We start from the raw sequence: 15,763 nt of genomic DNA on the forward strand, positions 1-15,763 counted from the left end.
TAGAGGTATCCAATCAAATAAAACAAAGTAAATATATAAAAAAACATTTATTTAATGTCTAATAATTCTTCATAAATAAGTCTATGATTATATACAAACGCCATTAATATAAAGGCTAATCACACAAATCCTAACTAGAATAAATGAACACTTTGTACTCAACAAATGTAATAATAATACCCTCGAAATAAACAATAATAAATCAGTCAGGTAACTATAACATTAAATAAACCCGGCAAAGATCCGCTTATTTTGGTCTTTAATGGCAAATATAATCTTAACTAAACATACAGGAATAATTTTAAGCTATGCTACCTTTGGAATGAGGCGATTGTATCACATTCTTCGCATACATCACCGCCATACTTTTACTATTATGTACCGGTGTGCTTGAATCGATAGTATTCGTAAAATTACATGTTAACGTGTTAAAGTACGCCCTGCGATATTGCTTGTTCATGGTTACATAAATAACCGGGTTAATACAGGCGGATAAATACAATAATAAATAAGCAACAACATGGAAAGGAGGGTTACTCACAGTTTTATCAAAAACTTTTACCAAAGTTAAGGGTAAATAACAAACGACGAAGCAAAAGAAAATTGCTAAAACCATTTTGGTAATATTCATTTCGCTTCTTTTCGTACCGGAAGTATGTTGTTGTACACGTTTACTCGATTTTCTAACTACCCAATATATTCTACCGTAAGAAACTAAAATTATAATACAAGGGATAATGAATGCAACTACAAAAAGGGCGGTTTTTGGGGAATTACCGTTATTATCTACAACTATTGAGCACGTTCCTAGGTTTTCATCTAAAGCGAACTTTCCCCATTTTCCCGCTAAAGTTGGAATCATTATACCGTAACTAAAACACCAAATAAAAGCGATATAACCGATCACTTTCTGTTTATTAAAAATAGTGGTATAAAGCGATGGCCATGCTATTAAAATATATCTATTAATCGAAATTATCGCTATACTAAGGAGAGAAACTCCCACGCTGGAATAACGTAAAAGTGGAATTATCGCGCACAAAACATCGCCATGAATCCAATCTCCGTTGAAAAATTGACTCGCTGAGAATGGTAAGACGAGGAAACAGAATAATAAATCCGATATGCATAAACTGAAAAAAAAGAAAAAATGTAATTAGTAATTTGTTTTAAAATGGTTTAACAAATAAATTTTCATTGTTTAGATCATCAGTTTAAATAAATACGACCTCAGACCTTACGATGGTTTAAAGCCTACTGTGTTTATTATTTCACGGATGTCAATCTTTCTTTCCGGTTATGCTACACCGCCGTTATACAATCGGTTAAATGTCGCATTTGTTAGGGTGTATGAAGCATAACAATGAGGCCACACGCACGAATTTTTTTTTTAGTGCCACTCAATATGATTAAATAATCACAAAAAAATAATAAAAAAATATAACTTGATTTTATTAGTTATTACATATTAATAAGATGAAAATAAAAGAAACTTCTATGCTTTTATCTCTTCTTGAGGTGCTCATTATACAATTTTATATGTTTGATTAATGTTTTTGAGAATGGTTAGCTGCGGATATTATTGGCTTCAAATTCTTAATCACATCCCCCCAGCAAGCATTTTGAGTCATTTCGTCCACCCCACGAAATAATTTGGTTACCCTTATTTATACTGCGGAATCAACTTGGTTTATTTTGCATTGTGCAAAAGTTCTGCAAATATAAAGGAAGGAATCCTATAATTGATGAGTAGTCGTTGACGATTAGCAAGAATCAAACGTTGTCTATTTGATGAAGGCAAAATGTAAGGAGTAAATTTGATGAAATATAGAAAGAACGTTTCCAGAAGAAAGCAAACTACAGATAAATAATTAGTTATATTTGCTGTCCTCTTTTTGAAGTATGATAATTGCAAGTTATGATATAAAGTGAAAAAGATGAAAGATCTATCGACAAAGTTTTTGCCACGCGAATTCTGAATGCTAATTATTACTTTATTACACAACCTCATTATAAAAGACAAATTATTTAGTTTCTGTCACTCACAGATTTGTTGTGAAAGCCACTTATAATTTTACAGTATTTTTCGCTAACACTACTCCTAAGTTTTCATTTAAAACAGTTTTAAATTGTGAGTTTGGCATACATAAGCTAATCATCTTAACAGTTTTTGCCTAGGAATATGTATAAATGGGATAAATATGGCGTTACAACATTTTGTGAAATATGCAAATATAAGTTCTGCAATACGACCACTCCCTCATCATGCAGTACAAATGATTAACTTCATATAATGCAATTGTAGATGAAATTCTTGCTCCAACCTATGTACCTGATAGTAAGAAACCTTATTTACTAACTCAAGGTTATCTTAGTGATCTGATTCGTGACTTGAAATTGTTAAAAAAGCAGTCTGGACTGTTAGGATCTAGATTGAAAGAATGGAATTTGCTTTATTTAGATATTAAGGTATGTAGTTTCCCTAAAAAGTACTTTTCACAAGAAGAAAATTTAGTTTATTGCAATGATATTACTTCATGATCTGGATGAAGGGACCTTAGGGAGTCAAAATAAAGTAACAAATGCCAAAAAGTTCATGTGACAAATTAAAAGCTCATTTTTATCGATCAGTGTTATTGCTAAAGATGAACAAGAAATGTTCGAACAGTTACAACAAATCGAGCAAATAAGTCTAGAGTGCGGAATACATCTAAATGCCACTTGATGATTATAGACTTGATGCAGCGATCATGCACTTTTACCTCAGATGCATCAATGTAGAGAAATATTCGAAAATATGAAAATTAGAAGAATTCGTAGTTTCATAAGTGGTTAATGAAAAAAATCGGTATTCCGAGCATGATGCAGAAAAACTTTTAGAACAAAAGTTGTAGCAAATTTTACTCTTTACACATTGCTCTGTAACACTTTTGCTCTCAACTGCATCAATGTCGAGAAAAATATGAAAATTAGAAGAATTCATAGTTCCACATGTGGTTAATGGAAAAAATCGGTATTCCGAACAGGATACAGAAAAACTTTTAGTACAAAAGTTGTAGCAAATTTTACCCGTTACACATTGTTCTCTAACACTTTTGCTCTCAGCTGCATCAATGTCGAGAAAAATTCGAAAATATGAAAACTGGAAGAATTCGTAGTTTCACATGTGGTTAATGCAAAAAATCGATATTCCGAGCATGATACAAAAAAACTTTTAGTAGAAAAGTTGTAGCAAATTTTACCGTTAACACATTGCTAATCCATGACATAGAGATTAAGGGTAAGATCATCTGTTTGGGCATGAAAATAACGAATAGGGGCGGGTCAAAACAAGAATTAAAGAAAAGATTAGGAATGGCAGAAGAGGCTTTGGGGAGACTGGAGGAAACTAAAATAAGACTTTTGAAATCTTTATTGTTTCTTATTGCAACATATGGCTCAGAAGAGGATTGAAACTTTGGACATGATGTGTTACTGAAGAATGTTGAGAATATCTTGGACTGCATATAGCACAAATGCATATATGTATTCTAGAAAAACTAAAAATACACGATAATGAGAGATACTACCAACAATTCCGTGTCGCATAGTTGAAATTTTCGGTCATGCAATACGGAAAAATAGCATGGTATATTGAAAGATTGGATGGCAAAACGTCAAAAGATATAGACCAAGTAAAGGACCTGGCACAGATGTCGGTTTTCCAAGAGATGTGTACTATAGAAGACATAGATGTCTTCTCGGAGAAATTGGACAACCACTGAAAACAGAGAGAGTGATATATCTTAAGGTAACGAGAATCTTATATCTTATACCTTATTTTTAAGGTTATTAAGATATACCAGAATATTTTCTTAGATGTAAATAAATAAAAAATGATTGCATTTATTCATGAATTGGAGGTTATTGCAAGGTCGCAAGAAGCTTATTTGCGCAAAGTAAATCGTTTCTATCGAGTATGTTTATATAGATATCAAACTTTAACGGTTTAGACTGAACTTCCACGCATAGAAGATTTATAAACTGAATTTCCTGAAAAAAAATTAATGTAATAATAGGATAGCAATGATGAAAACACATGAATATTTTAGTAACACATGATTAAACATTACAAAAAAAATGAATAATACAAATTTCATTATAGATAATAAATTTTCTATTTGTTTTATAATATTTTTTTATTTCTTCAAAGTGTTGTAAATAAATTCATAGAAAAGAAAATATTACTGGAGATTTCGATATCATTCAAATTCCCCGTTTTGCGGTATTTATAATTAAAGATAATAGCAAAACCCACATCCTACGAAATATATTTAAAATAAATGACGTTAAATGATGTTATACGTAAAACTTTGTGCATAATTTATTAAGCAGAAACCATTAAAAAGTGAGAATTTAAAATCAAATATTTGTTAAATATAAGATACTAATGTGTACTTTAAAAATGAGCGCCTAAAATGTTTACTTATTACTACATCTTTATCACAAAATTTGAGAAAGCTATTTATGTTCGTATCTCATAATTAAAAGTTTTATTAAAGTTAAATGAAATCAACGATTCAAAAAGTATATAAATGAAGTAAACAAAGAAAATAAATGAAAAAAAAATGAATGATCGTAAACAATAGAAAGCGGCGTTGAGAGAAAATAAACTGTTAGACCAATTAATCATATTAAGAGAGGCAGATGCCCTCATCAAACGATGCACTCCTCACAGTCTCTTCGCGTCGTTCAATTAATAGTTAAAAAAATGGGAGTAGTTAATAAAAATAAAACGGCAAAAGCCACTAACCTCCCAATGAACGCAGCTGCCACAGTTCTAATTTTTGAATGTTTCACCAAAGCTCCGACTGTTAAAATGTTTCCACACACTCCAACCACCATAATTATTAATGTTATCACTCCTGCTATTGTAATCATAGTTTTGGAGTATCTGAAACAAAAAATAAAAAAAATAAATAAGAAGAAACAATAAACAATGTAATTGGAACAAATTGGCAATATGTACCTTGATGAAACCAATAAATAAACAAACAATTTTATGTAAATTACTCATTCAGTTATTGTTTTAATTTATTCCCACGTGTTTGAATAATTCATTATTTACTAAATTTTAAGTATATATCATGTGAAATGTAAATTTTTAAATCTAATACATAAAAATCCCTTCACCATAATTCTTTATTAAGTTTATGTGTTAAATAATTCATTACACGTGCTCATTTGAAATACTAGAGCGTTTAAATAAATTATCCATTATGTTAATTAGGTCGGAACTAAACAAATCAAGACACTACCAGCATAAAAACATAAATCTCTCGATACTCATTAACTTATTAAGGATAGTTAATAAATAAAAAGGTCGAAATAAATAAAAAACAAATCTAAATTGCTTTAAATTCATCGTTTTTTAACCCCACCATATGATAACCACATGTTTTAAGCCTTCCTACTTTTTCCCACAAGAATATTTTTATCCCCATGAAAAAAAATTAAAAAAATATATAAAACAAACATTAAAAAAAATAATAACTTACTCGACTAAATCCGAAAATTGAGTTGAATTGTTTAACGCAACCATATTCATTCACTTATCAACTTCACTTAATTCGAAAAAATTATTTCGGACGCGAAATCCTTTTCTTCCGGACGATGTTGGTTTCGTTTCTGGTTAAACATTAGAGAGGACACCCTTCCTTATTAACAAAAGGACACAGGATGAAAACGTTAAACTGTTTTATTATTAAACTGTTTAATTGAAGGGGTCACGTTATATTTTGAATTTGTATTAATGTCGCGGTACAACTGAATCTTTCGTTTGAAAAAGCGCCACCGCTGTCGGAGTGTTAACACCTCGAACGCTAACGAGTTTATGAACGGCAGCTAAGTTTTTGTTGGAGAGCGGCGAATACCCCCACAAAACGGCGACGAATGCGGGTGATTCGTTTAAAAACGTATTTACTTAGTCATTTGATGATTAAGAGTCGAATGTCGAATTTATTGGGAAGTTTTTAATATAATATCTTTGGTTGGAGACACCCAAGAAAGTATGAAATGACTTGGGTTTTTCTCTAATGTTTGGTAATTTATGTATGTAATCAGTTTTTTTACCACAAGAATAATTCAGTAGCTTTCGGTCAGTTAATTATTATGAAACTTCTGTTCATTTTTCATATCTGTGTCAAAATTACTTCCGTTATACTTAATAGTCATAGACTAAATGGAGTCATTCCAATTTCAATGAAGATCGCAGGATGTTTTCCTACCCTAAAAGTTTATTCTAGGGATGACTTCTACATTTGCATCAATTAATTCAAGGTAAATCTTTATTCGGTGACTAATTATGTCAGTGGGACAAAGAAACGGTTATGAGCAAGCCAAGTCGAGATCATCTTAATACAAAAGCTCTGAATGCTTTCTTAAAGCAGATTTTAAGTCGCTCAGATTCGGGTTTTATGACCAACCTTGCGACGATGTTATGAAACTAATTAACCTCAATGGTAATGTTATGATGTCTGGTTAGAACTGATCCTGAGAGAAAATTTCTTTATTTTGGGAAATTAATGAGCAGTTGGAATACTTTCAAAGTAGTCTGGAAGAGATGGGACCAGATCAAATACGTCAGAGAGTTACGATTCAGATTCAGCAGCATCAATGAGACTCAAGATTATTAATTCTGGAGAAGCAACATGGCATAACAGTGCTACATAAACCATGATGATAAGAGACACATTTGAAAATTATTACGAAAAATTTAAAATATCCTAAAACAAGTAACGAAAACGTGACGGGATATTTGAATTTTGAGGGACTGACAAGAATGGCAAATCCTGGGTTATAAAATAATACAAAAATAGAGTAAAAAAATGAACAATATAAAAATTAAATTAAACTTAGGTGATGCCAAGAAACGAAGAAACTGGAGGGACTATAAACTGTTTGTTTATACTATTTGTGGACCACACAACAATTGTACATAAAGAGATTGTCGCATAGCCTCTTCTATCCAATTTCGACTCTCACCGCCAAGTATGGTAAACCTTGGTAACCTAATCAACCTCATCTGAGATCCGGTAACCAACCCATATGGATGATGAACGAGGATAGAGCTAAAGAAAGAGCATCCTCCGTCTATTAGGAGGTTAGGCGTAAAGTCAACAACCTCACCTTGAAGAAACAAAACAGTTATGAAACTTAAACAGCCTCGGAAACTTAGGACAAACACCAGCAACGAAGACCATGCTATGTATAGACTGGAAGGATGATGGAGATTGGAGATGAACTGCTGAAATACAGGATGGATGTTGTGGTACTCCAGGAAATTAGGTGGAGGATGAGTAGATAAAAAGAATTATTCAATATTGTATAGTAAAAGACCAAATAAGGCAGGTCATCCCAGAACGGGTTTCTATTCAGATGGGCTGGGTGCTTTATAAGAATGAATAAGAAAAAAGCTACTAGTTAAATCTTCAAGGCGAACATGGTAGGTACAAGAACTAGGAACGAAGACGATGTAAAAATTCTGATAACTTAAAGGACTACAAGAGGATAGTGGAGGTAGCCAAATCCCACGCCGAGCTGTAGTGCTAAAAGAACAAGAAGAAGAATGAAGTATTATTCCTCATAATGTTATCATTTCTGCGAAATTAGTAAAAATGCTTGCTTTACCAAACTACTTGGAATCTACTTTTTTCATTATGTTGGAGTTACCAATAAGGAACTTCCAAGAAAGATGTTAAGTGGAGTAAAGGTTGCATTACAAAGTTTAAATAAGAAAGCCCTAGCCAGTACATCCTCAGCGAATCTCTAATTAACGTGACTTCACAGTTTTTAGTACAGATATAGATACGCTTAACGATTTTAGTCTCGGAAAACATAAAATAAAACTGCGTGAACCTACTTTAGCCCATCTCATTGTAGCACGATTTTAAAGATCAAGATGAGTGAAGAGAGCAAGAACGTTCAGAAAAGATAAGATTTGGTAACGAAAAATGAGTTAGGCAGCAACCATAAGTGGAGACGAGGAAGCAAAAAGTGTACTCTATTTAGGTTAGCTTGAAGGAGATGAAGTCCAGGGCTGGTATTTAATGAAATACGCACAGAATGTGTTGAATACTTCTGATGTACAGAAGGCACAATTTCTGGTTTTTGATATCTTGTCACAAATAGCACAGATTTTGTCTCAAATAAACATAGACGACGAAAACATCATACTTATAGTATGATTTACATTTATAACATTAAATTTATGTTGTTGATTCAAATACAAAAATAACATAGCCATCATACAGAATATGATTTATAAATAATTGCTAAACTGCGTTACATAACCTAGAGTTGTTACAAAAAAGATACGTTCCAATAAAAACACATCAATTATTCATGTTTAGAATCATAAATTTTCACACAATTTAAATTAATTGTTTTTGCAATTTTCATAGAACTAAAACAATCCAGTTTTGTTACAATGTTGCACCTAATTGGTAAAAAATTTAAGCAAGATTTTTATCATTTCCTAAAAGTTTTTAAAGCGTTCTAAATATTTAAAAAATAAATAAAATAGTAGACGTTCCTAAAATTATTAGATTCATAGCAAACTCCTTAAATCAATAATGCATACTTTAAATTTAATTACTAAATAAAAAATGTTCGTAGAATTTAAACAACCCAAATTTTATAGTTAAAAATGTTAATTACACCACAAAACCACCACACCTTTTAAATATTACTTATAATTAATTTAAAATTTCTGAAAATATTTAAGTAATTTTAGACAAGTTCTAACAATTATTTAAAAGTTCTTTGAAAATATTGGTTTATCATAAATTGTGCGATTTCTTAGTTTAACAATAAGACAAAAGTTATTTTGAAATTTCCAGGAAAATACATTTCTTGACCTTTAAACAATGATGAGTCAATGATTAACATCATTTAGCATAAAAACCATCTAATTTTCATCGTTAAAAACTTCATCAATTAAAATCGTTTTTTTAATTCGTATTTATTTTAAAATTTTTTTTTAAGAATTGCGTTATATTACTTCCTTTCGGTTTTCATTTCCCTATAATACTAGATTACATATATGACGACATTTCCTGTTATTTCCGTAATTTATTTTTTAATTTCGTAGGTTTTCACTGTGTTATTAGATCTAGTTATAATATTAGGTCTAGTGTTAGTTCTAGTTTTAGTTTAATAGAAATATACAACAACCTAACGCTGAGTAACAACTAAAACTAGAACTAACACTAGCATTAGAACTAACACTACACCTAATACTAGAAATAGAAATAAACTTAAAACTCTCAACTTCCGAGTTATATTTATCAGTAATTTTTGCATACTTTTTAATTTAATAAATGTTAACATTTAAGTTTAAACAAAGAATCTTATTATACAATTTATTTAAATTAGATAAAATGTGTGTTGATTTACAAATAATGTATACTGATAACGATACGTACAGGAAATGGGGAAGGTTGGTAAGGAAAAAAATTATTAATGTAGGGCAGATAAAAAATTGATAACAATGAGTTGTACCGTAAATTAGAAATGATGCACCTGAGAATATAATAAAATAAAAAAAAATAATATTTGAAATAAGAAAAACCACCCATATTAGGAAATACTTTGATTTCTGAGGATCCCGGGAAATTTATCAACGATTTCAACGTTGGATGAGTAATCGACTCGATCACCTTGGAAATATTAATGCGCAATGTAATGCACAAAAAGGGGAACTAATAATTTCGACTTTTATTAATCATCGATACTCTAAAGAAAATTTTAAATAAAATTCGTTGGAACACTTCAAAATTGTGTAATAAACGTTATTGCTTCCCGAAACAGTCGTTATTTTACAAACAAGTTATTTAAAAAATATTGTAGGAATCCTCTTTTATTTGTTTTTGGGGTAATTTAAGATATTTTTGGGTTTTATTAAAGGCAGGTAAGAAAAGGGAAACTTCCTTGAGTTTCTTCCGCATAGCTGAGTGATTATTAAGACTTAAAACTCAGACAGGTTGTCGCAAATAACAAAGACAAGGCGAGGAAACACAATGAGCGTTAAATCCAGGTCGAACGTGAATCATTTCACGTTCTTAGAACATTCTCAGAAATCGTCGTCGACTCCACTGGTAAACCTGCAGCCGGTTTATGACAAATAAAATGTTTTAAACAAATTTGAAATGTCAATAAAGAAAAAAAAATGCCTTAATTTATTATCACTTTTTCTTTTATGTAAATTAAGATGAATCAATGTTTGTAATTCGTGAATCATTTTAGAAACATATTTAACAAATTTCTAATATTAATATTTTTTTCGTTTTACTGATTTTCTTTTTTGTTGTAGGGCATCTTCAGGGAACTTTAATGAACCTAAGTGAAATTAAGCAAACCCCAAAATAACTTGTGAAGTTCGTTACAAATAATAAAATGTCATGTTGTGAGGTTTCTTGTGAATCTAATTTTTGAGTATTTTATGATCTGTTAATGTTAAAACTCATAATTATTAAAAATCATGGTCGGTAAGAAGATTATTTTTAGCCAGATTGGGTGGACTTAACATAAAGGTGCATCTCCACTATGCCGATTGGCAATACCGATCGGCAAAGCCAATTGGCTTTGCTGAAATTTTAGTTAACGTCCTCACAACACAGAAAGTGAGTACGTGCCGGACTATTTACACCCGATTCTATTTGCGTTTATTTATCCCTGAAAATGAGTGAAAATGATTGTTAGTGAATGTGTTGTTAAAAAACGCACGAAATTGAAGAGAAGATTTTGGATTCGACCAAGCCTTCGAAACAGAAATAAATATCGGGGAAGTGATTTAATAAAAGAATTAATATTGGACGACGCTGATAATATAAACTTAGAATATAGAAGTGATGTTGGATTCACAAACTTTTTTCGAATGACGAGTTCGGATTTTGAAGATTTACTAAATATGATAGGACCCAAAATTACCAAGAACGATACAAAATTTAGACAAGCCATACCAGCTAGCGAACGTCAAGCAGTAACATTGCGATTTCTTGCTACAGGAGATTCTTACCACTCTCTTATGTATACTTTTAAAATTTCAAAGCAAGTTATTTCAAGAACTGTACCGGACGTTTGTGAAGCATTAATACACTCACTTCGAGATTATGTTAAGGTAAGAAATACAATGAGATTTTTTTATAATTTATTCATAAATAAAAAAATAAAAAACTCTATAATTGGCACAAAATTGAATCAATATCTTCTGTTACTTCTGTTGTGGAAGACATTGTGTCCGAAATCAAATGCACTTCTGAAGGAGTAGTAGATGTGGTTGGAGGTCTTAAATTTGTTGAGTAGTTTGCATGAACCATTGGTTGGGGTTGTGGGTAATGATATTGTTGGGACCCAAAAAAAGGTTTGTCGTTTTTTCCCATTTCCGCCTCAAAGAGAGTGTTAGTTATTATGTGTTGTACCATAAATCGAGCATGAGGACATAGTAATTTCCTGACTTTGATGGCAACCTGCTCACCAAATATTGCGAACTCATCTTTTTCCTACTTCTTTGTGTTTAATGACCTTAAAATGTTCATGGCTTCGTGTAGTACAGGCGTAGTAGATGGAAATTCTCGTTTTCTTTTAAAAGATCTACTTGAAGATGATGTAGAAGATGCAGGTGTTGGTGGATTCTCTTCTGTTGGTGCATGTAGTGAATTCTCTTCTATTGTCTCATCTTCTTGTTGAAGTGTTTCCTTAATCTGAAAGAAATTTTTCGTTACAGATGCCACAAAATGAGAGAGATTGGGAGATTATAGCCCGAGAGTTCCAGGATAAATGGAACTTTCCACATTGTGTTGGTGCAATGGATGGGAAGCACATAACTCTACAAGCTCCTCTGAATAGTGGTTCCGATTTCTTTTAACTACAAGTCATTCTTCAGCATTGTACTAGTTGCAGTGGTTGATGCAAATTACAACTTTATATATGCAAACGTTGGTTCTCAAGGAAGAATATCAGATGGTGGCGTATTTAATGCAACACATTTCAAGAAATGTTTTGAAGAGAGCACATTGAATCTGCCTTCAGCCCTAGTTTTACCGGGACGGCACGTGGAAGTTCCATTTGTGTTTGTTGGGGATGACGCTTTTCCACTATCATGTAATATTATGAAACCTTTTCCGGGATTACAAGACAAAGGATCTAAAACAAGGATTTTTAACTATCGATTAAGCAGGGCAAGAAGGGTTTCGGAAAACGCGTTTGGAATATTGAGTTCAGTTTTTCGAATACTAAGAAAACCTATATTATTACAACCGGAAACAGCAACGAAAATAACATTGACTTTAATACATTTACATAATTACTTAAGGAAAAATAGATCAAAAAATCTTTACAGCCCCAAAGAATGCTTTGATTTAGAATCTACGAATACTGGAGATATTACTCCAGGACTATGGAGACAAGATGTTGCGCATTTCCAAATGATGAGTATTCCAAAAATACCTCGAAGGAGCACAAATGCAGCACAAGCTGTGAGAAACGAGTTTAAGGAATATTTTAATTCACCGGAAGGAGATTTACCATTTCAGCGCAAACATAACTAATAAATTATTTTGTACTCTAACACTTAGTAAATATAAAATTAACTTACCTCTGTATCTCTAGTTTTTTTTGGTTTATTTCTATCCCTAAGAAATTCCATACTTTTATAGGCAAACCATTTGCTTTTATAGGAAGAATCTGAACCAGCGCCAGACTTATTACATTCATCTTCTTTTTTAATTTCTCTTGAAAAATGGCTCAATAAATTTTTAATTCAACTTCAGTCCTTTCCACTCCAAATGAAACAGCAATTTCTAAAAGCGCATCATGCTTCTTATTTTTATTCTTATAATCTGCTGAATTGCAATCCCATAGATTTGTACGCTCGCGGTACATATCAATAATAATTATTGTATCAGAATTGGTCCACTCCATGTTGATTTAAACTCTTAATGAATTGGTAAAAATGTGTTGGTGGTCAGTACGTACACACTACTCGCATCGGCCCGGTTTTCTTTGATAAAAACCGACAAGAGTCGGGTTCGAATCGGCATGCCGGTCTGCTGATCGGCAAGGCCGCATAGGATGTCCCCACCACTGCGGATTTGCCAATCGGCATAGTGGAGATGCACCTTAAGTGATATATCATTTCAACAAGATGGTGCGATACAGCACACAGCTGATCAAATAATTGATTTATTAAAGAGAAAGTTCAATAACTGTGTAATGGCCACCTCGCTCATAGGATTTTACGCCAATAGGTTCCTTTTTATGGGATTACGTTAGATTGTTGGTTTATGTTAACAAGTCAACAACGTTAGAAGAGGTTATCGAACGTAAAATGCTAACTTTTTCACCGATATGAGTGATAAAATAATGCAAGATTGGTTCTAAATAGTGGTGGAACGGATAGTTACCAAATATCCGGCTTTGGGCGGATATTAAAAACTTATTACTTAGTACGCCACCATTCACAGGAATTAGTATCTCTTTTAGGTGTTGGACACTGCAGATAATAATCAAGTTAAATATGAGCGGCGCAATTTGTTGATATGCCTCGTCCCTGGTATGTTAACAATCTGAAGTGCTTTGCTCGAATTGTCGCTTTCATCTTTACCTTGATACTATGGTCGGAAAATTTCAATCTTCTGTCTATCGAGATTCCCAGGTATTTACAGCTTGTTGAGGGGGATATGATCGTGGATTGGATGGTTACAGAGCGAGAAGGAGGATGGGAAGAAATGGAATGAAAAATTGAGTTTTAGATAGGTTAACTTGGATTCTCCATTTTCCAGCCAACTCTCTGTGGATTGGATTAGCGCGTGAAGCCTTTGGATTGCGGATGTGATAATTGCACCGTGTGTCACCAAAGTGGCGTCGTCAGCGTAGAGCAGTGCGTATGATAATAAGAGGCTCCAAAAAAGATGATGGTCTATGCCTCCATAAAGAAGTAGCTGTCAGTATCAAGAACAAAACATACATAACGTTGGCAGAAGACTAGATACTGCTTCTAAAAAACTAAATACTGCTTTCTGAAGACTAGATACTGCTCTGGAAGATTAAATACTGCTTTCTGAAGACTAGATACTGCCGGCAGGTCTAAGTATTGCAAAAGAAAGATAAGATATTGTTGGAGAAAACATACATAACGTTGTCAGAAGACTAGATACTGCTTCTAGAAGACTAAATACTGCTTTCTGAAGACTAGTTACTTCCGACAGGTCTAAATACAGCGTCTGGAACACTAAATACTGCCTTCTAAAGACTAAAATTGCTTTATGGAGACTAAATACTGCTTTCTGAAGACTAGATACTACTAACAGGTCTAAATACTGCAAAAGAAAGATAAAATATTTTGGAGAAAACATACATAACTTTGGCAGAAGACTACATACTGCTTCTAGAAGACTAAATGCTGCTTTCTGAAGACTAAATACTGCCGACAGGTCTAAATACAGCGTCTGGAACACTAAATACTGCTTTCTAAAGACTAAAATTGCTTTGTGGAGACTAAATACTGCTTTCTGAAGACTAGCTACTGCTGACAGGTCTAAATACTGCAAAAGAAAGATAAGATATTGTTGGAGAAAACATTAAGAAGGCGCCGGCGTCTCCTTTTAAGCGGCGCCTGGGTGCTTTGCACCCCTTGCACCCCCCGGTAGCGCCGCCTCTGGTTATCAGGGATCTTATGTTTCGCGCGCAGACGATCATGTCCGGAGTTGTTTACCATAATAAAAGTTGGGGAAGTTTTAATTCGTTCAAAATTAGTCGAAGATACGAATCGGTTGATGTGTTTGCTTTTAGCAGGGTTTGGATTAAAATCACCAATAATCAAACAGTTATTATGCAAAGAAGCCATGTTGAATATTGACTCTTCGATTTGACTATGTAGATGAACGTAGACCAGATATATAGATATGCAGTGCTTCTGTGCCGAGCGTGATAGTAAAATGAAGAGCGTTGTTTAACTCACAGTTGATTCGCAGATGACCACGGCTCCACCTCTCACGCCTCTATTAATCACGTTGCCTGCTTCTTCAATTACTCTCCAGTTCTTGAACTTCGATTTTGTCTCAACAAACATTGCACAGTTGATGCGGTTGCAATTTGTGAAGTTTTCAATTATATGGGATTTTGGATGGTAGCTATTAATGTTTGCGTAGAGCAATCGTAGCTCAGTCATTGCTGCTTCTGTAAGATCGTGGATTGGGAACAATGACTCGGCTCTGTGGGAGACGGCTTGGAAACATCTTGCAGATCGATCATGATTATGTATATAAAGCTACCCGAAAAAGCAACAATTTTTTCGAATTATGCAATTTTTGTCGATTAAATTTTAATAATTCGTATAAAATCCATTTCCTGGAATATGAATATGAAAATTTCCCAAAGTGTTAATAAAAGTATCCTCTTTCCAATGAACCAACCCGTTTTGAAAAATAACTTTTAGTTTTTGAGAAAACAATATTTGAAGTTTTGATAAAATTTTCTATGCTGCAATTTTCATCGATAACTTTCAAAATTCGGTATAGAATTAATTTCCTTGTTCCAAGGATCCTTGTGGAAATATCGCCAATTATTAAAGTATCCTCTTTTTAGAGTTGCTTCGCTAGTTAAATCAGCATCAAAAAAGTTCATTTTGTATCTTGGATCCAAATAAGTTGACATATCTTATCACTTCAGAAATGCACCAGAAATTATAAGCATAATGACCAGATATCATAATGATATATATAAT

At 32.7% G+C, this 15,763-nt stretch overlaps 2 protein-coding genes across 3 annotated transcripts; one reads left to right on the top strand and one right to left on the bottom strand.

The window, feature by feature from the left end:
• Nucleotides 1-32: 32 nt before the first annotated feature.
• LOC111418077 (G-protein coupled receptor moody-like) lies at nucleotides 33-15,344 on the bottom strand. 2 transcript variants are annotated; one of them, XM_071200113.1, is made up of 3 exons: nucleotides 14,999-15,344; nucleotides 4,793-4,933; nucleotides 33-1,133 (listed from the first exon to the last, which is right to left on the bottom strand). In XM_071200113.1, the coding sequence occupies exons 2-3, from the start codon at nucleotides 4,918-4,920 to the stop codon at nucleotides 302-304; spliced, it is 960 nt and encodes a 319-aa protein (XP_071056214.1). In that variant the 5' UTR covers nucleotides 4,921-4,933; nucleotides 14,999-15,344; the 3' UTR covers nucleotides 33-301. The 2 variants fall into 2 exon arrangements, with proteins under 2 accessions (XP_071056214.1, XP_022906286.1); XM_023050518.2 differs by lacking the exon at nucleotides 14,999-15,344 and adding an exon at nucleotides 5,538-6,716.
• LOC139432139 (uncharacterized) lies at nucleotides 10,730-11,905 on the top strand. Its single transcript, XM_071200495.1, has 2 exons — nucleotides 10,730-11,158; nucleotides 11,765-11,905. Exons 1-2 carry the CDS (start codon nucleotides 10,730-10,732, stop codon nucleotides 11,903-11,905), a joined length of 570 nt encoding a protein of 189 aa, XP_071056596.1.
• Nucleotides 15,345-15,763: the final 419 nt, after the last annotated feature.

Source organism: Onthophagus taurus, chromosome 11, assembly GCF_036711975.1.
Source record: "Onthophagus taurus isolate NC chromosome 11, IU_Otau_3.0, whole genome shotgun sequence".
NCBI classification, from domain to species: domain Eukaryota; kingdom Metazoa; phylum Arthropoda; class Insecta; order Coleoptera; family Scarabaeidae; genus Onthophagus; species Onthophagus taurus.